Source organism: Agelaius phoeniceus, chromosome 16 (genome assembly GCF_051311805.1).
Source record: "Agelaius phoeniceus isolate bAgePho1 chromosome 16, bAgePho1.hap1, whole genome shotgun sequence".
NCBI lineage: Eukaryota > Metazoa > Chordata > Aves > Passeriformes > Icteridae > Agelaius > Agelaius phoeniceus.
The window spans coordinates 5,647,055-5,669,118 of record NC_135280.1 but is presented as its reverse complement, the minus strand read 5'-3'; the positions used below and the strand labels follow the sequence as shown (position 1 = coordinate 5,669,118).

At 47.9% G+C, this 22,064-nt stretch overlaps 1 protein-coding gene across 1 annotated transcript in view; it reads right to left on the bottom strand.

The window, feature by feature from the left end:
* The window catches only part of ADAP1 (ArfGAP with dual PH domains 1), a 50,408-nt gene that overhangs the window by 26,783 nt on the left and 1,561 nt on the right, over window positions 1-22,064 (bottom strand). The window contains exons 2-4 of the mRNA XM_054643419.2: window positions 12,693-12,823; window positions 11,022-11,113; window positions 1,843-1,925 (exon numbers count right to left, since the gene is read on the bottom strand). Coding sequence (XP_054499394.1) covers window positions 1,843-1,925; window positions 11,022-11,113; window positions 12,693-12,823 — 306 coding nt within the window. The remainder of the gene's footprint in view (window positions 1-1,842; window positions 1,926-11,021; window positions 11,114-12,692; window positions 12,824-22,064) is intronic.

Sequence of the window (22,064 nt, the reverse complement as noted above, 5' to 3'; positions counted from 1 at the left end):
TTGTTGTAACATCAACCTGGTCCCTCCAAGGAGGAGCCACCTGCCAAAGCTTCCCTTGGAATTTACAGTCCAGGACAACCAACAAATGGCATTCCAGGTCATTTGTGTGGCTCCTGTGCTGGGTTTTGGAGATAGTGCCATTCTCAGAGACACTTCACAACCTAAAATCACTTCCATGATGCCCACCAGCCTGCTTCTCTTCCCCTCCTCTTCCCCAGAGCACTGCTCACTGAAAATGGCTCACCCTCTTCTCTTCTATTCTGTATTTAATGGCTTTTGAACTTCAAAGAGAGGTGAGAAAACCCCATCACTTCAGCATGCAGTTAAATATTATGCAGCCACATTACTGAAGAACACCTACAAAATACAGTGCTAAAATAAACTCCCCTTTGAATTCTTCTTATAATATCTTTCAGAGAGCTCAGAACACACTGCCCTTCTTCCCACACAGCACTGAAGCACCTACTTCACTTTAACCAGGTACACACTCTTCTCAGAGTCAAAAGGACTCATCATGTGCTTAAAATTATTCATTTTCCTCAAGTACTTGGTTGAATCCCAGCTTTTATATCCAGAAGTTGCACGGTAGAAATTGGAAACATTATTCTTGGGTGGGTATTATACCCACATTGGCAGATACATTCAAAAATTATCTAAGAAATCAAACTATTTATTGCTAATAGAACACATCCGACTCCAGCAGACAGCTTTTATAAAAATCTAAAATAAGAATGCACCTAATGTACTCTCTGTGAATATGGATACTCCCCACACACCGTGTGCCTGATGTACACAATACAGCAGAGCTGAAATGCTCAAAGCATAAATTGAGAATTTATGAGATCAGAATTTAATTGTGGTTTTTATAACAGCAAACTGCTGGAGCTACCTGCATATTATCAGTCTTGAAAAGCATCATGAAAATAATATTTTAACCTTTAATCTGTAACGTGGTCTTTGCTAATAAAATTATCCCAGAGCCATCCAAGCACATAGCTGGTGTCAACTACTTAAAATGCAGAATAAATTAAATGCCACTTACATATAGCAAAGAAATACCCAGCTAATTTCATGCACTTTCATGCTGGTGCAGCCACACCACAAACACAGTGGAGCTCTGTGTCTCCTCTTCAAATCCTGCTCTTCTGCAAGAAAATCACCCAAGCCACTGCTCTGCTATCCCAGCCCCTGCAAGGCCACTGTCACCTGCTGAAAGAGCTCTGAAATGAGCTCTGAAACAAACACAACACCTTTTATTTCCAGCTTTCAATCCAGCTTCACACCCCCTGCTCCAGAAACAAAGCCACTGGTGCTTGGCCTGACCTGCTCCTGGGGAAATCAATAGAAAGACTCTTGATAACTGATTTGTTTCCATCAGGTATCCAAATTCCCAATATTCCAAATCAAATGCAGGGAATGCCAGAAGGTGTCACCCTGATTTTTTAAGTTTTTCTAACCCTTCTGATGTTTACAGTCTTGTAACGAACCTTCTCACACACTTTATGTAAATAACTTGTTGTTTTGCACTCTTTTCTGGAGGACAAGAAATTTGATGGACTGCTGGTTTGTCCAGTGCCATTGGAGAGGTGACACTTCTGGAAATCTATAAATGTTGGAGTCAGAAATTAAAAATCTCTCTTTTACCTTGAAAGAGCAGCATGTCCACATCGTGTTATTTCGTGTCCTATAGTGACAAGGAGGGATCTTGTGCACAAGACCATACTTAGTTCTACTCAATGAGATATGGGCAATAATCAACATAAAGAACATATAAACAGAGAGGAAGAACATGGAAGATGCTGGACATCAAAAAACTTATCAGCCAGAAGTGTCTTTCATTACCTGCAGAATAAGGCTCCTGCTTCTCACTGTGGATGAACTCTTTTCTTTCATATTTGGCTCTGATCCACTGCTCCCGCAGTAATCTGGAAAAAAAAATACAGAGAACAGGAAACATGGTCCAAGATACACCAAGAAAGAAGTCAGAACCATGAATTCTTCAATGAAAGCACAAGTGTGATTTAAAAGTCTTCCAAAAATCGCATTGTACAGTCTGGAGTCAAGGGTTTCTTCTGCTTACAGCTGGACAACAATAAATCATTTCCTTGCACATCCAAATTTATTGGAACCTTATTTTGAAAAATTAGATTGAAAAATTAAATTTGCACAGATTTAGCAGAAGAGCCTGTCCCCACCCACCCAATCAGCCTCTGTAAAAAATTCCCTCAGTATATGAACCATTTTAGACCTAATTTTCTCAGGCCACATTCTTCAGTGAACAGGGTGAGTAAATTAAAAATCCCTACCACATACAAAAGAGAGATTATTGCCCTGAAGATAGCAATACAGAAGCAGAAGGTGCTGAAAACCCATCTGGCCAAGCTCTTCCAAACTCATACTGCCAAGTTTAAGAAAGCAGTCTATGATGCATGGCAGCAAATATGATTAAAATGTCCTTTACTTTTAATACTGAAATAATATAGATGATTTATACACCAAGACCACAAATTCCAAAAAGGAAAAAAATACCCCAAAGATTTTTTTTTCTATTTTATTTCATCATGAGTGTTTGAACCAATGAAATAACTTTGATCTGGAATATGCTGGAAGTTGCTTCAAACCATTTTTAACTGAACTTATTTCTTAATTGCCCTAGAACCCTAAATAGCCCAAGCAGGCAGATCACACTCAGAAATAAAGGCATGTGTTATCCCAGCTTCACAGCAGACATTTTGGAGCTGCCTACACTGAAGACAGCAAAAGATCCCCCAGCACTGAGTGTGTTTTGTAAAACCATCACATTTCAACACATCAACCTCTCTGCCAATGAAAACTATTCATATGCTTAATCACCTTTTCTTTTTTGCTGATTATGCAAACCAAATGGTGTCTTTTCAGCAGCCACATTCCAGAAATGCTCAAAGAACATAAACATACCAACATTGCTTATGAAAATTCATCTGCAGGTACAGCAAACATGTTCAATAAATCTGCAAGACACTATCCAATGAGAACTGAGGCTGTGATTGGTTTCCTGGCAATAAAGGAGGAAATAATTACATAGATTTTGTTCCCCCATTGTGTCAGCTCCTTGGCTGGGGCACCAGCCTTCTCCCCAAGGCCTGGGGAGCACCACAGCTTCCCTGCCCCCAAAATCAGCTGTGAGCTCCTGCTGTAAAACAAACAAAGCACCAGATCTGCCTCTGCCCTTCTGCTCCTGTTTCTATGGCTGATCTTTAGCTGTTACACATCTGCCAAGTTTGGCTGTGAGCTCTGAGCACCCATCTCCCCTCTGCTGCCATCCTGTGCTGTGCTCTGGGTGCATCCCATCCTCAGGAGCTTCAGGGGCACTTTGTGCAATCACAGAAAGCTTGGAAGGGACCTTAAAACCATCCAATTCCAACTCCTCTGCCATGGGGTTGCTCAAACTCCATCCAGCACCCAAGGGGGCTCTCCTGGGTCCAGCAGGATGCCTTTTCTGGATCTGACATCCACAAACATAGAAGCCTGATGACCCAAAAGGTGGCACCCAAATGCCTGCTCTATAATGCTGTCACTGATCAGCAGAACTACCAAAACTCAATCATAAAATAAACACAAATACTTGAATTGACTATTCTTCTTGCAATTTTTCCTGGCCAGCTGCTGTGGACAGCTTGTTATCACTGAAGCCAAACTTGGACCTTTTCATCAAGATGATTGGGGATGGAACTGGGAGGAAGAAAATTCACACCACCCTCAGCTCCAGCTGACGTCAGTGGCTCCAGCAGGAGCTGCAGCTGCTCTGAATTCTGGAATTCTGAGAGTCAGCCTTCCAGCATGGGCTTTAAACACAGCATAAATTGAGATTCATGGGCAGCAGTGGGAAAACACTCCTGCTGCAGGATGAGGCTGTGCAGGAAACCCTGCAGGGCCCATCCCTGGGGATAAACACTCCTGCTGCAGGATGAGGCTGTGCAGGAAACACCCTGCAGGGCCTATCCCTGGGATAAACACTCCTGCTGCAGGATGAGGCTGTGCAGGAAACACCCTGCAGGGCCCATCCCTGGGGATAAACACTCCTGCTGCAGGATGAGGCTGTGCAGGAAACACCCTGCAGGGCCCATCCCTGGTGATAAACACTCCTGCTGCAGGATGAGGCTGTGCAGGAAAGGCTGCAGGGCCCATCCCTATGGATAAACACTCCTGCTGCAGGATGAGGCTGTGCAGGAAAGGCTGCAGGGCCCATCCCTGGGATAAACACTCCTGCTGCAGGATGAGGCTGTGCAGGAAACCCTGCAGGGCCCATCCCTAGGGATAAACACTCCTGCTGCAGGATGAGGCTGTGCAGGAAACACAGCAGGGCCCATCCCTGGGGATGAACACTCCTGCTGCAGGATGAGGCTGTGCAGGAAACCCTGCAGGGCCCATCCCTGGGATAAACACTCCTGCTGCAGGATGAGGCTGTGCAGGAAACACCCTGCAGGGCCCATCCCTGGGGGAGCACTTCCCTGACTGCCCAGAGCTCTGCCCAGAGCATTGCTGCAGTGACCCCAGAGCTCTTGTGCAAGAGGGCACCCCCGGGGCAGCCAGCAGGCACCACAACCCAAGGGGAGCCCTAAGAAGCTGCAAAATGTTCCAGCTGGCCTCCCTCAACATCTGGCCCTGAACAGGAGTGGCTGCAACTCCTTAATTTCCCAAAGCGCATGGGAATCCAGCTGTGCCACTTTCCCAGCAGCTTCCTGGCACTTTACACACTCTTCCTCTTCCCTTATCATCACAACCCCAGGCTCTTTCAGCAATAATTTCCCAAAACCCAGAACACACCACAGAGGAGCCCACAGTTTGGACAACTCAGTGCAAGGCCACCAGCTGCTGCTTCTGCTCCAGGGGTTATTTATAGAAAGCAGAACAACTGCAGTAAAAGAAACCAAAACAAAAGCCCAGTTAGGACAGCGAGGAGTTCACCACCTCCCTTCACTGCAAGAGAGAAACTGAGCAGGGATTTCACCACATTCACTCTCCTGGACTAGATGCAATCCTGCCATGAAAAGCTGCTGGTGCTAAACCCCAGTTTCACCAGCACAGCTGTGATGAATTCATAGAGGAGCAGGAATGTGTCCTGGGATCTACAGGAGCTGAGAGCAATTGCAGGGCAGAAGATCCTCAAACCATGCAGGGATTGCATGAAAACAGCCACCACTTCCAGCAGACTGCTGGCCTGATCTTAATTTAAGTCTATCTTCAGGGCCTTCAGAAATAGCTGTTGCTGTGTTTTATTTGAAATGCACTTTTCCAGGTGTGAATATGTGTGTGTGTAACCCAGGGCAGACACCACATACCCAACACAGGAGCCTCCATCCAAATCCACCTTTGACTCCAAAAGGATTCTGTGACCAGAAAGGACTGCAGTAACAGCCCCCTGGTATTTTACTGCATTTCTGGTGATGGGATAATGCAGCAAATCAGCAAATATATTATTTGTGTTTGTTAAAAAAAAAAGTAAGTGCATCATTCCTAAACTGTGGAGATGCATCAGCTTTCAGGATCAACTCCAAAAGCTTTAACAGCCCACCTAAAGTCTGTCAGGCTGCTGGTTACAGGGAACTTGTCATTTTTTGGCAATTAGAACAGAAAATTCATTGTGCTCATCAAAAACCTTGAGGCAAATCAAAAAACCCCACCAACAAAACAAAACACTAAGGAAACCCACAATTCAGAATAAGGGAAAATTCATCCCCCAGATGGGAAAGGACTGAGCTTAAGTGAGGGACAGCAGGTCCAGAGGCTGACAAAGCACTGCCCACACCATTGCAGGCACTTGTTTGCTTTCCTGACCACCCACACGAACACCAGGGCTCTGCCCAGGGGCCAGCAAGGAAGGTTCCAGAAGAAGCCACTGGAGCAGTTCTATCTTGGTCCCACCCACTCAAAGCTCACAGCAAAAAGCACCACAGGAAGAGCTGCTGAAGCAGTTTAATATCAAACTGAGGCTGCATGGCTGCAGTGTGCTGTGTGGAGGAGGTGCTGCCCAGCCAAATTCAGTCTCTCCAGTTTATTTTTTCCCCCAAGACTGATTTTCTCTCAGCTGGGCTGGCTGGTGCACTCCAGAGCACACCCACAGATGCTGCTCACAGAAGCTGTGGCTTTTCTGGAGACACATGACAGACAAGAAACCCCAGCCAGAGGTGAAAGTGGCCCAAAAGACATCAAACACCCCACACTACCACTGCCTAAGTGCATCCTTGTGAGGCACCATCAAGCCCAAGAAAGACAAAAGAAGTGAATGTCAAACAGAAACACCATCTCCAGAAGCCACATTTGCAGCTTCTGGAATTTGTCAGAGGTTTTTCCAGCAAAAGCCAACGTGCTTTCCACAGGCAGCCTGGTGGATGCAGCCATGCCAGCTTTCTGTCAAACAACTGCTCTAATGAAATTTTCAGTCAGAATCCAAATTCTTTGCTCAGACTGCAAGGAGAGCCACTGCAGCAGAGACTAAAAGCCTGTCTAGCTCCACACTCTTTTCCTATCTAGGAAGGTCTTGCTGTGAGGACTTGCTTTTAAAGAGCTTTGTGGAGGGATGAGACAGCTGGGGGCTCCTTCAGGCTCTCTGTGCATCAGCTCAGCTTGCAGAGCCTGAGGATTGATGTGCCATCCCCCTGCCAAGAGCAGCACCCCACAGCAAGGGGTAAAACCCTTGCATTATGGTTTTGGAGAAGTTAAAACTGATTCTGAGTATGCAAAATCACAACATTCTCAGTTAAAATGCTGTCTGGTTCCTTTTTTTGTTTGATTGCTTTACACGCACTGTCCAGCACACCCCAACACTATTTTTCAGAATGGTTAAACACCAATTAAAAACATGTGGGAAACAGCCTCTGTCAGTACCACCTTAACCTTGTAGCAATTTCCTTTGGAAATTAAAGGAATCAATATGAATTAACAGGTTTACAAGCTAACAACAGAGAAAATGAACAAGAAGAGTAAATCCCATGGCTGGTCAGGATTGAAGGACTGGGCAGATCTCAGCACTTGGGTGACTTGAAGAATTCCTGAGGCTCAGAGCCCAATTTGAGCCACCAAGGAGGTTCCACCACTTGGGAATGAACTGATGAGCAGCCACTCCCAGTGGCCACACTGCAGCACCTCCAACTCCACACCCAGGACATCACCCAAGGCACTTCTGAAAGCTCTGAATGTAAAATCTGAAAACCCTTGTTAATAAATAGGAACCTGAGCAAATCTCAATTTTACCCCTGTGGACATTATGCAATGAAGTTTTTTTATATCAATAAAGTTTTTATTCTCTATGAAGCACTGGCAAAAGGAGGTGACAGAGGAAGGGGTGAGAAGTTTGCAGCCCTGACTGCCACTGTGCCCCAGGCATGGCAGAGGAGAGGCCCTGCTGACCTTCCCACTTGGTAGCTCCCCCACCAAATGTACCAAACTTCAAATGATTAAAAAAGAAATAAAAAATCCAGAGATCTCCCAAGCAATTTTCCCTCTGCACATCTCAATCAATACAAAAAGGCCCTTCAGCAATAACTGTTGTTGTGGGGATGAGTGCATGGATGGTGTGTGCCTCTCTCTGGCTGATGTCTCATCTCACTGCAGATACCACACAAGCAGCACAGCCCATCCATCTCATCCTGCCCCATTTTCCTGTGCTGACAGCCAGAACACTGAACAGCTCTGCATGAGGAGCAGATGTAGCTCCCACTGATCCAAGCAGAGAGAGGAGCAGAGCAAAGCACTGCAGCTCCTCCTCAATGCCACAGGATGAGGTTCTGCGTTCCCAAATCAAGCAACAGAAAAGCCTGGGAAGTATTGGGCAGGGACAGGGATGTACTTCCAGCTCTGCAAAAGCCCAGTAAGAGGTTGTCTCACTTTCTTCTATCAGTTTTCAGCCCAGTAAAAGACTGAACAAAGCATTTTTCCTTTGCTTTTACTCAAGAGTGAGTACCTGCTGCTGAGTGGTGACTCAAAACTCGGCCATGTGCTTGCAATGTGTCTGCCCCACAAAAATCTGCCTCAGAGCTCTCCATCTGCTGCTGTGGTGCACCAAGCTGGGCCATGACCCCTCATGACCATCCAGAGAGAGGTTTTGTGGTTTAAATTCCACACCCTAAGCCCTTTGGGCCAAGGTTGTGGTGGTGTGGGAACATCCCAGAGTCTGGGACTCATTTCAGTGTTAGGAACTGCCCAGAGGAACAGGAGCTGGCTGCTGGTCACTGTCCCTGGGACATGGGTGCTGGCACACAGAGGAGATGAGAGGCAGGAAGGGGATTTTTTGTTTGTTTTGGGGTTTTTGTTTTGTTTTGTTGGGGTTTTTTTGGTAGGGTAATTTTTTTGGCTATGAACTTTCCCTGGGCAATTCCAGAGCACCCCTCCAACTTCTCAAACCTTTGCCAAGTGTCATGCAGAACCAGGAAGCTACAACTGGGTTTTTGAAGGATACAGAAGCCAAATGCAGCAGGCAAACACCATGAATTTCCCAAAGAGCCAACCACAGCATTGTGGGCAAGAAGAAAAAAGGACAAGCTGGCACTGCAGCACTTCTTCCCCCCAAACTTCACAATTCCTCATGCAACCAAAGCAGAGGGATTCCAGAAACAGCATCATAAAATTAACAAGCTTCAAATGAACAAAGAGCTGCCCAGGCACTGCAGCTGTTGGAATGAGAAGCACCAAAAGCTCTCAGTGCTGCAGAACATGGTTGGAATCACTGCCAGTGCTGGATGGAGGTGTCACCCATGGAGATGCTTCCCAGGGCTGCAGGCTGGGAACAGCTCATGCTCTTGCAGTGACTGGACTGCAGCGAGGCGGGGGAAAAGCTAAATTTACATGCCTGGAACAAGCAGCACTCCCCTGCACTTGTTCAGCATGATCTTGAGAGGAACAGAGAGCCCTGAACTAGAGAAAGAGAAATACAACTGGGCACAGCATCCCAGGGTGTAATGTGGCCACAGTGCTGGTCCTGCAGCTGTGTCAGGGGATTCTCTGCTCCTCTGAGAGGTCACATCCATCCCACTGCACCCTGCTGTCATGGCAGGGACCCAGCAGTGCTGGCCCAGAGAACCAGAGCAGAGCTCCAGGCTGAGCACAGGAACCAGGCCATGCAGGCTGGGAATTGTCCCAGTAAAAAGCTGGGACCAGAAAAGGGTCAGAAATTAGTCTTGCAGCTGCTCCCAGGAAGACCGGCCTTGCCTCATCCTCCCAATGAATCAATAAATAACCAAAAACAAACAACAACAAATCCTTTCAGTCCCCTGCTCCAGCTCCTCACAGGTTCCCAGCCCAGCATGGTGCTGCTCCATCAGCCACAGAGCTGTGGATGGAGTGGCTGCTCCAGCAGGGTCCCTGGGAGCTCACACAGCCCTGGCTGGGTCCCTGGGAGCTCACACAGCTCCAGCAGGGTCCCTGTGAGCTCACACAGCCCTGGCTGGGTCCCTGTGAGCTCAGAGAGCCCCAGAAGGGTCCCTGTGAGCTCACACAGCTCCAGCAGGGTCCCTGGGAGCTCACACAGCCCTGGCTGGGTCCCTGTGAGCTCACACAGCTCCAGCAGGGTCCCTGGGAGCTCACACAGCCCCAGCAGGGTCCCTGGGAGCTCACACAGCCCTGGCTGGGTCCCTGTGAGCTCAGAGAGCCCCAGAAGGGTCCCTGTGAGCTCACACAGCTCCAGCAGGGTCCCTGGGAGCTCACACAGCCCTGGCTGGGTCCCTGTGAGCTCACACAGCCCCAGCAGGATCCCTGGGAGCTCACACAGCCCCAGCAGGGTCCCTGGGAGCTCACACAGCCCCAGCAGGGTCCCTGGGAGCTCACACAGCCCTGGCTGGAGCTGGGCCAGTGCCTGGCAGAGCTCCCCAGAGTGACCCAGCTCTGCAGGATGGAGGGAGGGAGGGAACAGCCCAGCAGCAGGGCTGAGCTGCACTGGCCAAGCAGGACACAGCACCAGGCACAGACACTGCTGCCACCCCAAAGCAGCAGGAATGGGGATGCTCCTGGTCTCCAGGCTGCTCCAGCAGCTCCTGCTGCCTCTCCCTGTGCAAGGAGGGCCAGGTGTGATTGGTACCCAGATCTCAGGACACCCCAAGCTGCAGGGACCTGCCCTGCTCCCTCCTCCAGCACCAGCTGTGCACCCCTCAGGCAGGGATAGGCCATGGGAAGAGCCAGGACTCTCTCCTGGGCAAGCTGAGCACCATCAGAGAGGCAGCACCTAACTGAACTGAACTGAGACTTGGGAGCAAACAGAGTCAAAATCTCCCAGAATTGTTTCTCCTACCAATCCTGATTCTCCAAACCCAGCATGACAAGCACACACAAGTCCCAGAATGGCACAGCCAAACTGCTGGGATTCTGGAGCTCTGAACATTGCATAAATGGATGCTTTGTTCTTGTCAGGCCAGGCAGCTCCACTCACACAAAAATAAAAGAACACCTTGGTACACAGCAGGGTTGGACCCTAAAAGCCAAATTCAGTCCATCCCCTTTACCCTGGATGGCAGAGCACACTCTGGCTGCTCAGCTCCTTGCTGCACAAAGTCACCCAGCTCACCAGGGAGGTTACTCCACACTGCATGGGGGACACAGCCTTTTAGCTGCCTCCATGGAGGAGATTATTTGTCATCTAGGTGGGAAAAAACCCAACAGAAACCCCCAGTATTTCTGCATTACAAATAACCCAGCATCTCACACAGCAGATTAGCAAGTTCTGCCTTGCTGCAGAAGGAGGATTTGAAAAGGCAGAGGAAATCAATGGGTAGAAATTGGCATTCTTGCAGCTCTAGAAACTCGGAAGAGCCTGGGGAACAGACAAACTATTGACTCCCCTGCATCATCTCAAATGTACTTATTAAATAAGATCCCACACGCAGCATAAACTCTACCACATGTGTGCAGAAGGGAAAACATTTTCAGGACTTTTATAAATGAAACCTCCATTGTGGAAAAAAAAAAAAGTCTTATGCTAAAACTAAAGTATTGCAGAGGCTGCAGCTGCACAAACAAATAAATGTTGTTTACCAGCAGAGGTATTTACTTACTGGCAGTCAAGATATGTTGGTTTATAATAAAATGGTGGCATTTTAGATTCATATTTTGCTTTTGCTACATTGTTTCCATTCGAGGCCATAAACTGTAAAAAGAGAAAAAAACAGAAAGAATTAAGAAAATTTTAACAGTATTTTCTTTTATTCTCTTTTACTTCTACAGAGCAAAAAATTATTGGGATGGGGGATGTGTTCTCTTACTGAAAGGTTCACCCAGGACTGTGCACAGAAGGGCTGCTGCAAATAAATATTGGTTATTATTGCAAATAAATATTGGTTATTATTGCAAATAAATATTGGTTTTTATTGCTAGGGGTCCTACAGATTAAAATGATGCTGAGGACATGTCCCAGCCCCACCTGCATCATCCCACAGGGGCAGGAGGCAGCACACAGTGACATTTCCCCCTCAGGCATGGGAATCAGATGGATCCCAGGAATCCAAGATGGGCATTAGGTAACCAGGGGGAAAAATATCACACTGGCTTTTAGTCTCCACATGTTACAGCTCCAGCAGGGTGATTGCCTCTGATAACACATCCTGTGCCTCAGATCACATCACTTGTGCCAAAAGGATGAGTTTGTTTTTGCAAAGTCATTGCAGCTACCTCAGGAAGGAGCTTGAAGTGATAGACAAATAAATAAACAAACAACAAATGAACATATAAAAGGTCTATCTCCCTAGACAGCCCTCCTTTCCAATAAATAAATCTATAATGTTTTTATCTCCCCTGACAGCCTTCCGTTTCTTCTGATACACAAATGGCTGGTTGAGAACTCAGCAAAGAAAACTACTTATTTCCTTATTCATATATTTTGTTTATTGAAATTCAGTTTATAAGTGTAAAAAACCCCATTCTTTTCCAGGCAGCCATGCTAAATATATTTTGTTTTGTGTCAAATGCCAAGCATACAAACATGACAAGCAGTTAAGCTTTTTTTTTTTTGTTATTATGGTTTGTCATGGTTTTGATTTCTCACATTTATATATTCAATCTATTCCCCCAAAAAATACCAGGGAAGGAAAAGCCCATGGAACACTAAAGCCTATTGTGATAAAACACAGAACTCCATGAGGTGCAGCTTTCAGAAAAACCTCAACTCTACCCACAGAAGACAGAAATCAGTGACTGGTAGAGTCCTTCATGCCTTTGAAGACACCAGCAGTCAAAGCAGAAAGGTTTCCTGGGTGCCTTTAGCAGCACCACAGAAATCCAGGCTGGTGTGGGGCATAAATAGAGAGAATTTATACTGTGAGGGTTTGGTTTTCCAAGCTGTGAATTTAAGAGGAACGAAACCAGAGACAGCTGAGCTGGGCAGGTGTGATGGTAGACTAGGCAGACAGGTCTAGTCTGTAAGAAACATTGAGAAGAAGAAAGAAACAAGAGAAGACAATTCATTGTAAGAAACAAGAGAAGACAATTCATTAAAAATTAGTATTTTTTACATGCCATTTCACTGACATCTTTATAGGGGTGAGGAAATCCTTCACAGAAGGGGTGCTGTACTTCAATCAGCCCAAACCTCGCTCCCACATTCACTACCTAGACCTGCTTTGTGACATCCCATTCCTTGTGGCATCTTGAGGGAGGGAAGAGCCCAAAGGCCCTGGCTGGGACCCGGGCAGGGCAGTGCAGGGCAGGGCAGGGCAGGGCAGGGCACATACCTCCACCTGGGCATCGTCCCACTCGTCCAGGCGCACCGACTTCACCTTGCTGACCTGCGGGATGCTGCGGTGGATGCCCGAGCAGCTCAGGCAGATGAAGATCCCCAGGCTGTGGGATGCCCAGTCCGGGTCTGGAAGCAAAAAGGAAAGAGGGAATTGCACTTTACTGAGCTTTGAGGCAGAGACAGGGCATGGCAGGGGAGGTCAGGAGCTCAGGGCATGGCAGGGGTGTTCAGGAGTGACCAGGGCTGATGTCCCTGAGTCTAAAGGCATCAGGTAAATAGACGAGGAAAATAAATGTTTCTATTGATAGGAATACAAATTAAACTAACAATTACCAGATCTGCAATCCCCAATGCAGCTGTTATTCCTCAAACCCCAATATACAGACAGCTGCATGTGCCTGAGACATCCATAGCTCACTCCATGCTCCCATGAAGAGAAGAGGGGAATATCCTTCTCTCATGAGGAAATTCCATCTGAACACTGCATGGAACAGAAACTACATCAGCTCAGGGAAGCCACTGTGCTGCTCCCTTTTTATTTATTTATTACATGTGCTCCACACAGAGACTTTCCTCCCACAGCTGCAGCTCCCAGCAGCCCAGCCCTCCATGCCAGGAGGTTTCCAGCCCTTGCTTCAATGGAAAAATGCCACCAGTGGTAGCTCTGTACTTTCTCTGAGCAAAACCACGCAGTGTTTACAGCCCTGGGCTGACATCTCACACAAAGCAGTGTAAACAGAGTCCCTTGCCTCCAAATTCCTCCCTGGGAGAGGCACTGCCTGAAGCAGGGAGACAGAGGGACAGGAGGAGGGCAGGGGCAGGAGCAGGACACATCCAGCAGTGTGCTGGCACTGCCTTGCCAATGAAGCCAATACAGGGATCTTTGTTTGAACTCCAAGGCAAATGTCAGTGCCTGCAGCTCCAGCTGTGCCCCAGCAGCACGAGCTTCACTGCAGGTCACCCAGGCAGACAGCAAATCCTCCATCCTGCCCAAACCCACAGGGCTGGCAGCCCCTCAGCCACCCCATGGCACCAGGCTGGCACAGGGTAAGGGCAGGTGTCTCCCAGCCCCTCACCATCCTTTTATTCCCCCCTGAACCCTCACTGCCCACAGCACAGCCATTATTTATAAAAGGCAAGGGGATGTGCTTCCTCCTCCTTATCCATATTTAATGCCCTGGCTGTGCCAGTGCAGAGAGCAGGCTGGCATGGGGCAGCTCAGCTCCTGAGGGGGAAACAAGGGCTGCCACCAGCCCTGCCCTGCCTCAGGGACAGCCACCAGCCCTGCCTGGCCTCAGGGACAGCCACCAGCGCTGCCCTGCCTCAGGGACAGCCACCAGCCCTGCCCTGCCTCAGGGACAGCCACCAGCCCTGCCCTGCCTGCAGGGACAGCCACCAGCCCTGCCTTGTCTGTAGGGACAGCCACCAGCCCTGCCTCAGGGACAGCCACCAGCCCTGCCCGGCCTACAGGGACAGCCACCCGCCCTGCCTTGTCTGTAGGGACAGCCACCAGCCCTGTCTGGCCTGCAGGGACAACCACCAGCCCTGCCTGGCCTATAGGGACAGCCACCAGCCTGCCTCAGGGACAGCCACCAGCCTTGCCCTGCCTCAGGGACAGCCACCAGCCCTGCCTGGCCTGCAGGGACAGCCACAAGCCCTGCCTCAGGGACAGACACCAGCCCTGCCCTGCCTCAGGGACAGCCACCAGCCCTGCCTGGCCTACAGGGACAGCCACAAGCCCAGCCCTGCCTCAGGGACAGCCACCAGCCCTGCCTGGCCTACAGGGACAGCCACCAGCCCTGCCCTGCCTCAGGGACAGCACCAGGCTCCCCAGCACACCCTGGGGAGGAGCAGTTCAGTCCTGCAGAGGTGGCTCTGCTCAGATGCAAACCCCAGAGCTGAATGGGGATCCTCATCAGACACAGCTGGGTGCCCACATGGGAGAGGGGAGCAAATTCCCAGGCTGACACAAGCCCCATCAGCCAGCAGCAGACACAAAGGTGGGGTTTTTCTGTTTCACATGGTCTCCTATCCTCACCAGAGAGCCCAGTGACTACAACCCAAGCCTGGCAAGTACAAACCAGTCAGGTTGATGTAAGGGCCTGGTGCTGCCCACCCTGCTGATCCCACAGCTTCACACCCCATCCCAGATCAAGCCCCCCACTCATTCCAACCTCAAAGATTGTGGCCAGTTATTGTGCTGTGGGCTGGCAGCAAAAATCAAGAGTTTTTCATGCTCAGGCACTTTCTGTGCCCTAACTCATCATATTTTCCTCTCTCATCTCCAAACATGTTTGTAATCAAAGCCTGGGACCCTCCAAACTTCCTGCCACAAAACCATCCCAAGGTTCTGCACTGCTGAAGGGTCCCAAGGGTGCAAGTCAGGCAAGGTGAAAGCAGCAGGGTCATGTTCAAAGAACCATCACTGCCCTTAAAGCAGAGGATCAGATACACAGGATGGTAAGAGGGTCCAGAGGACAGAGCTGTGGCACTGGTGAGGAAGCTGAGGCAGCAAAGCTTGAGCTGGGTCCCTGGGCTCAGCACAGCAGAACTGAGCTCAAACGTTCCCAGAGCAATGAGATCTGATCAAAGCACTGCCCAGCCCAGGGAAACAGGCTCAAAGTATGCACTGGCCAATAAAACATGTTTTATTGGGAGTCCCAATGCCTCTTTAATGTTACCAGATTTATCTCAGGCATGCAGGTGGATTTCTTCATGCTGTCTGCAGCTTCCAAAGTGGAGTCAAGCTTCCAAAGTCCTCCCCAGGAGGGAACCCTGCCCTGCCTGCCCTGCTGTGTATGACAGGACCAGGACACTGCACACCTTCCTCCAGCCCAGGAGGTTGTCTAATTAAGCAAACAAAAGCTGGATGATATCAGCTTTTGGGTACATACACACACCTACATCATATACACAGGGTCACCCTGTGTGGCTGGCAGAAGGTGACAGTCCTTCAGAGGAGCAGAGACAACGGGCTGAGTGTGACCCAGCCTTGAGGGGATGTTCTCAGCCTGTTCTTACAAACCACAGCCAGCAGCTCTCTCCTCCTGCAGCATTTCCCCTCCTGCCTAGCCCCAAATCCGTGCCCATCCAACACCACCAGTGTCCCACATTTATAAATTAAATCTGATTTCAAGGAGCACCCTGCCAGAAATGCACATTTCAGCTGCCCCACCAGACCTGGCCCTGGCCATTCACATATCAGCCAGGTATTAATTAATAGCAGCTTCCTCCTCACTGCTGTTCTGGTTTCAGAAATGTGTCTTTCATGGTAAGGGTGGGTGGAGGAATTGAGGATGTTCACTGGTTGTGTGATGCTCTCCTGTCACAGCCCAAATTTGGCAGATGGGTTTAGTCCCAAGGGAAGCACCAGGCAGGAGGAGAGTTCAAAGACCTCAGGTACCGACTTAGCCCCATCCAAAAAATTGCTGGGTAGTGAGAACCCCCAGAACAAACTGATCTGCCAGGGCAAGTCTCTCTGAAATGCCACCCTTGCCATAATTTGAGATTTCTCATGGCTCCTGCTCTCCTGGCTGAGGACATCTAACAGACAGCAAGGCAGCCCAAACCTTTCCAGGCTTTAGCTGGAAGCCAACAGGAATTTCTCAGCATCATCTGAAGAAACCAAAGGATTGCAGAGCCCTGCCAGCCCTGGGGCTCTTGCTGCCCTGTGACCTCCCCGTGGCACAGCTCTGCCTGTGGCCAGGAAGCAGGGGGTGGAGGATTCCCCAGCTCCTGGAGGGCTCTGCCAAGGCTGCTTCCCCTTCTCCCCCACTCCCTGCACTCGTGACACCATTTCCAGAGAAACCAGGGAGGATTCAGCTGCACCCACGCGTCTGCAGGGGCTGGTGACACACCCCAGGCAGGGCCAGCACCCACGGCTGCAGGGATGCTCCTGCAGAGCCTTTTAAGGGTTTGGGGGCTCTCAGGGGCTGCACTGCTCCCCAAACACATCAGGGTCCCTCTCTCTGCTCTCCAGCACAAATTCTCAGCTCAGGAACAGGGATAACACCAGTGATCCCCAGCCTTGGCTTATCACAGACTCCAACCCTTCCAACGACTGCACCAGAGATAAGACAACATCTTACCAAACATGAAAATAAATTTTCATCAGTGTCTTCACACAAAACACTGGATTTTGGGGCAGCACCATTAGTTTAGTGAGCCACTGACCCCAGGCTGCATGGAAGTGGAGGCCTCCACAGAGAGCTGAAGTGCACCTTGCTGCTGGACATTTCAACAGCTGGAATATCTTCTCCATGTTGGACATTACTGAGAGTTCAGCGATTTTATTATTCTGTCTGGGCATGAGCCAAAAAAGTGCAATGAAATGGCAATACACCATAATCTGGGCTTTTTGGGCATTGCTCAAAAAAGATGATTTTTTTTCCTAAGCCTCCAGAATTTTGAGCAAACAGCAGTGAAGCCTAATGAAAACTCTCTGGCATGCCCAAGTTCCAAATTACTTTATTCCATTATTTCAAGCCAAAAGGAATAAAAACGAACGAGGAACAACGGGAACATTAAACCAAATGCACTGCTGTAAGTGCAGAAAGACTCTGATCCTGAATGACCAGTTCCAGCCCTAAAAGGCTTTCACTGCCCAGTGTGGTGGAGATTCCTGGTAACTCATAAACAGATCATAATGCCTTTCAAAATTAAGACATGAGTCAGCTTCATTTTAAAAATTAAAGAAACAAACAAAGCTGAACTAAGCTCAGGAGAAGGGCACTGGGCTGGTATTTTCCCATCTCATTCATCTGAAAGGAAAGGCATAGCCAGAGATTAGAGAAGCACCCAAAACAAAACTAAAACACTTGATGTGCTTTAAATTCAGCTAAATTCAGAAATTAACTTGTCCACCCAGCCCCTTTTACCACCACAAGCCTCAGGAAAAGCCAGCACAGTGAACCATGAACACTGCAGCTCAAACCCAGCATTCCTGAACTTAGGGAAAAAGAAAAAATGAAGGCTAGGCACAGAAAACATAACGGAGGAAAAACCAACATAAGACACAGGACAACTTTTAGAAACCAAAGAGATTGGAAGCTGGATGGTAATGGATTTAAAAAAAAAATCACTATTTCCTGTATCCAGAATATAAACATGGGGTTCAAGTTTGAAAATCCCTAGATGCAATCAATCCAAAACCCCATGAAGCAGAGCAGCAACAGGCTCAAAGCAGACAAGAGCAAGAACTCAAAGAGTCCCAAAATTTGGATGCTCCTGCTCCACCTTTTGCCTTAAACCACATTTATCACTACTTAGAGCACAATATGATGACCAAGGCAAACATCTGAGGCCAATGCACAGCAACACATCCTCAACACATCCTTCAGCACACAGATGATGGCCTGGCCCTGCTGCATCCCTGCCACTGCAGGGTCCTTGCTTGGGATGCAGATTCAGTGGATTTTCCTGAACCCTCTTTGTTTGAGGTGGTAAAGGGACCTCTCCAGAAAAACAAAGCCTTTATTACCCTGCACTAGAAATTGGGCTCATTGATACAGGGATTTTAGTGCAGTCCACAAGCACAAAGCCTTTCCTGCTTGCTGCTCATTTCCTCCCTGCCCAAGCCAGAGAACCTCGTGTTCAGCACCAGAGTTCTGTGGCTATTTACGCTGGGGAGGGATCAGGAGGCTGATAAACAGACCCTGGTCATGCATGTTGAAAAATAACAATAAAAGAGTTAACACTGAAGTCAAACCACCTCCCACTAAGTCTCCTCTCTAAGTAGGAAAATTTTTCAGTGAAGGCACTAAACTTGCCAAGGTCTTTTAATTCAGCTGGCAGGTCCCAGCAGCCCCCTCTCACTGTCTGCAGCCCACGATTGTGCTGCAGCCCAGGCACCAGGACTGGACAAAAACCACCATCACATTAAACCTCCTTTGTTCCAAAAAGCCCTTTTTCCCCTGCAGAAAGTGGCATTGAGCTAAACACAACTGCTGTGGGTTTTTTTTTTTTTCCTTCTTACCCCTCTGCTCACAGCTGGGGAGGAGGGCTGGCTGATTCCCAGGGATAAAAAAAGTAAAAACCAAAAAAACTCAAAAAACCAAAAAAAAAAAAGAAAAAAAAAAGAAAAAGAAAGAAAAAAGAAAAGAAAAACAAAAAAAAAGAAAAAAAAAGAAAAAAGAAGAAAAAGAAAAAAAAAAAACGAAAAAAGAAAAAAGGAAAAAAGGAAAAAAAGGAAAAAGATAAAAAGAAAAAAGAAAAAAGAAAAAAGAAAAAAATGAAAAAAAAAGAAAAAAGAAAAAAAAGAAAAAACCCACAAAAACAAAAGAAACTAACAACAAAAACAAACAAACAAAAAAACACCAAAAAAAAAAAAAAAAAAAGAAAAAATTCAGTTTTTAAGTGAGAGGACAATGGAGGTGCAGGAACAAGTTTCCACTTTGAGCTGGATGATGAAAATCCCGTTTCACACCATTGGAGCAGCAGAGCTCTGGAACAGCTTTCCAGTGGGAGGCAGTGGGGGCAAGAGAGGGAAGAGCTGCGAGGCAGAGCCCCATCAGTCCCCGAGGGGATGGGCAGCCCTTGGCAGCGCTGGGTGGCTCAGTCACCTTCCCCATCTGGGTTCTCAGGAGCAGGTTGGAGGCAGGGAGGAGAGGCTGAGATAAATCAGTGCCCTCCTCAATCCTGAGCAAATCGAGCAACCCCCAGGGCTCAGGCGTTTCCCCGCCCTCACTTGCTGACATCCAGGGAGCGGAAAAGCTTCACCTGCTGTAGGACTGAGAAGGAAAAGGTGTTTACAACCATCTCAGCCTTCCAGAGGCACTGTTACACCAGATCTGCTCGGCTCTGCAGCACAAAGCTCCAATTCCAGACTCCCCTCCAGCGTGAGCCTTCTGCTCTTCCTCCATCCTTCACCCCCTCGGGGCCTCAGGCACAGAGGGCAATGTTAGCCAGGATCCATGTCCCAGTAATCCATCCCAAATAAGAAAGATAAAATGATAACAAGCCATGTAAACTGCTGCTGGAGGGTTTAAACTGCAGGATTGCTTTGATGGGATTTCCATTTCTGTCTTCAGAGCCTCTCTGTCCTCCTACAATGTAAAATAATTCCACTCCATGGAAACACGAGCCTAAGTCATAGAAAAATAAAGAGAGAAATACTCAAAGTCTTGTTATGCCCTGAGATAACCATCCGTCTTATGATGTGAGGAAAGATTGCCTGAGACAAAGAATCATTTAGAAAAAGGAAAGGCTGAACTGCCACATTAGTCTTGAAGAAAAAAAGATTATTCTAATGCACAGAGAGCCATTACACACCAGCAATTCAGTAACATTGCTCAGTTTGCACTTAAGACTGCATTTACCATGCTGTCTTCACTGAGAAAGCACAGCTTTAAACCCACAAAAAACACAACACCCAGGACACAGAAGTGGGTAATGACAGAGGACCCAAAGCCCCATTTAATGACTTTATTAGTGGCTCCTACCCCAGAACTCAGTCCCCAAGATGTAACCAAGGCAGCCTCATTATGCATTACAGATCGATGACATTTTCTGCAACTGAAATATCTTTTATTCAAAACAGCCTTTCTTTGCAATTTAAGGTTTTATAAAAATGCAATTAATAAAAACCTAAAAAAAAATTCCAAACACAAAAAAAACCTGCAAGTGAAAAATGTAATCTCTCAGTTATTTTACACTCTGATTTTCACTTTCTACTTTAGCATCCTTTCTGCATTCCCAGCTGCCATGGCCAGACTGTTCTCTCCACCTGAGACATCCCTCAAAATGTTTCCTGGGGAAGACCCAGATCTGACCTTCCTGAGCACCACATTCAATCCCCATTTCCACCCAGGTGCAAGCGGGCACATCCTTGAAGGAAACACACCTTGAACAGAGCAGCCTTACAGGGCTTGGCCACTTCAACAATCCTCAGCCACGATTAAGTGGCAAATTCTGCCAAAGCAGCCGGTTGTGCCCAGATGTCCCCAGGGAGATGGGTTCATCCTGCAGGGGATGAAATTATTTACCCAGCCCAGGAGGAAAAGCCTCCCCCAATGCCCCATGTCTGTGCCTGGCTTTGCCTTTGTATGGTCACAGCTTAGCCCAGCCATGCCAGGCTGAGAGCTCCATTGCACCAGGGGTTTGTGACAGGACACAGAACACCTGGGACAAGCTGTGGCTTCAGGGCTCTGGCTACCGAGCCTCTCCCAAATGCCAAAGCAGTAACAAAAGAAAATAAACCCTTTTTGACAGCAGGGAAGGAAAGAAAACAAACAAACTTTCACTGGCTGGCTGATTTCTCAAACAAATATTTCCAAAAGAAAAAGAAAACCCAGCTGGCTTCCAAATACACAAATTAAAGTGACTAACAGAATTTTGCCGTTACATTTCCAACCCATCCTATTCTTTGTTATGAGCATCCCTGAGCTAAATGGCTCCCTCTTATCATGGATCCTGTACTAACAGAGTATTCAGGGAAAGGCACTCACCCACCTGAGAAACAGCAATAACAAACCCTGATCTTGGGCATCCCCCAGCTGTACCAGATCAGCCCTGTGTGATACTCACATGTGGGAAAGCACAGGTCTGCCCTGCTTCCCTCATCTTCTGTTCATTCCACACCCTCCCTCTTCCTTCCTTCTCCCTTCATTTTCCCTGCTTTGGTACTCTTGCAGTGTCAGCTGCCACCTTTATCTTTTTGTGCACCCCACTTCTCAGCAAAGAACATTCTTGCACCCCTTTCTGGAGGCTCTCTGGATACTTATCCTGCCTCTGCTGCATTACCTCATCCTCAGAAAGAGCTGGCCTGCCACACCTGCCCAGCCTGAATAGCTGAATTCAGGCAGAATATTTTCTACACTACCTACAGACACAAGTTATTATCTTGTGTTAAGTAGCCCAGGGCATCTCAAGTTTATTGTCACTCCCAGGCAGAGGAGCACATTACAGCACCATGAATAGCTCTCCTCTGCAAAAGAACCTGAAGCAAAGCAGTCACTAAAGAAATTGGGTTGATGAACAGGGAGGTGGCCCTAAGGAAGTAATGCCATGAGGGTTCAGAAGAGGCTGAGTGATGTTAATATAGCACATCTTGACTTACAAAAGACACTGGCCCAAATTCTCCTCTCTCACTTTCACTAAGACATATCTCTATGCAAATGTCACCAAAACCAAAGTATGGTTCTGTTGTTTTACAAGCTCTTTTGGTGCCTTTAACAACAACCTCCTTATCCTGATATGAGCTATTTTATTGACCTACAGCTCCATCTCCACCCTGGTGATGCCGAGAAACTTCCCGTTTTGCCGGGGGGCTTTATGTTCTATACCCACAGGGTGAAGGAGAATCACCCTGCTGATCTGAAAACGGCCCGGGTTTGTAAAGTTTTCTCCAGGAAGGAGCAATTTAGGCAGA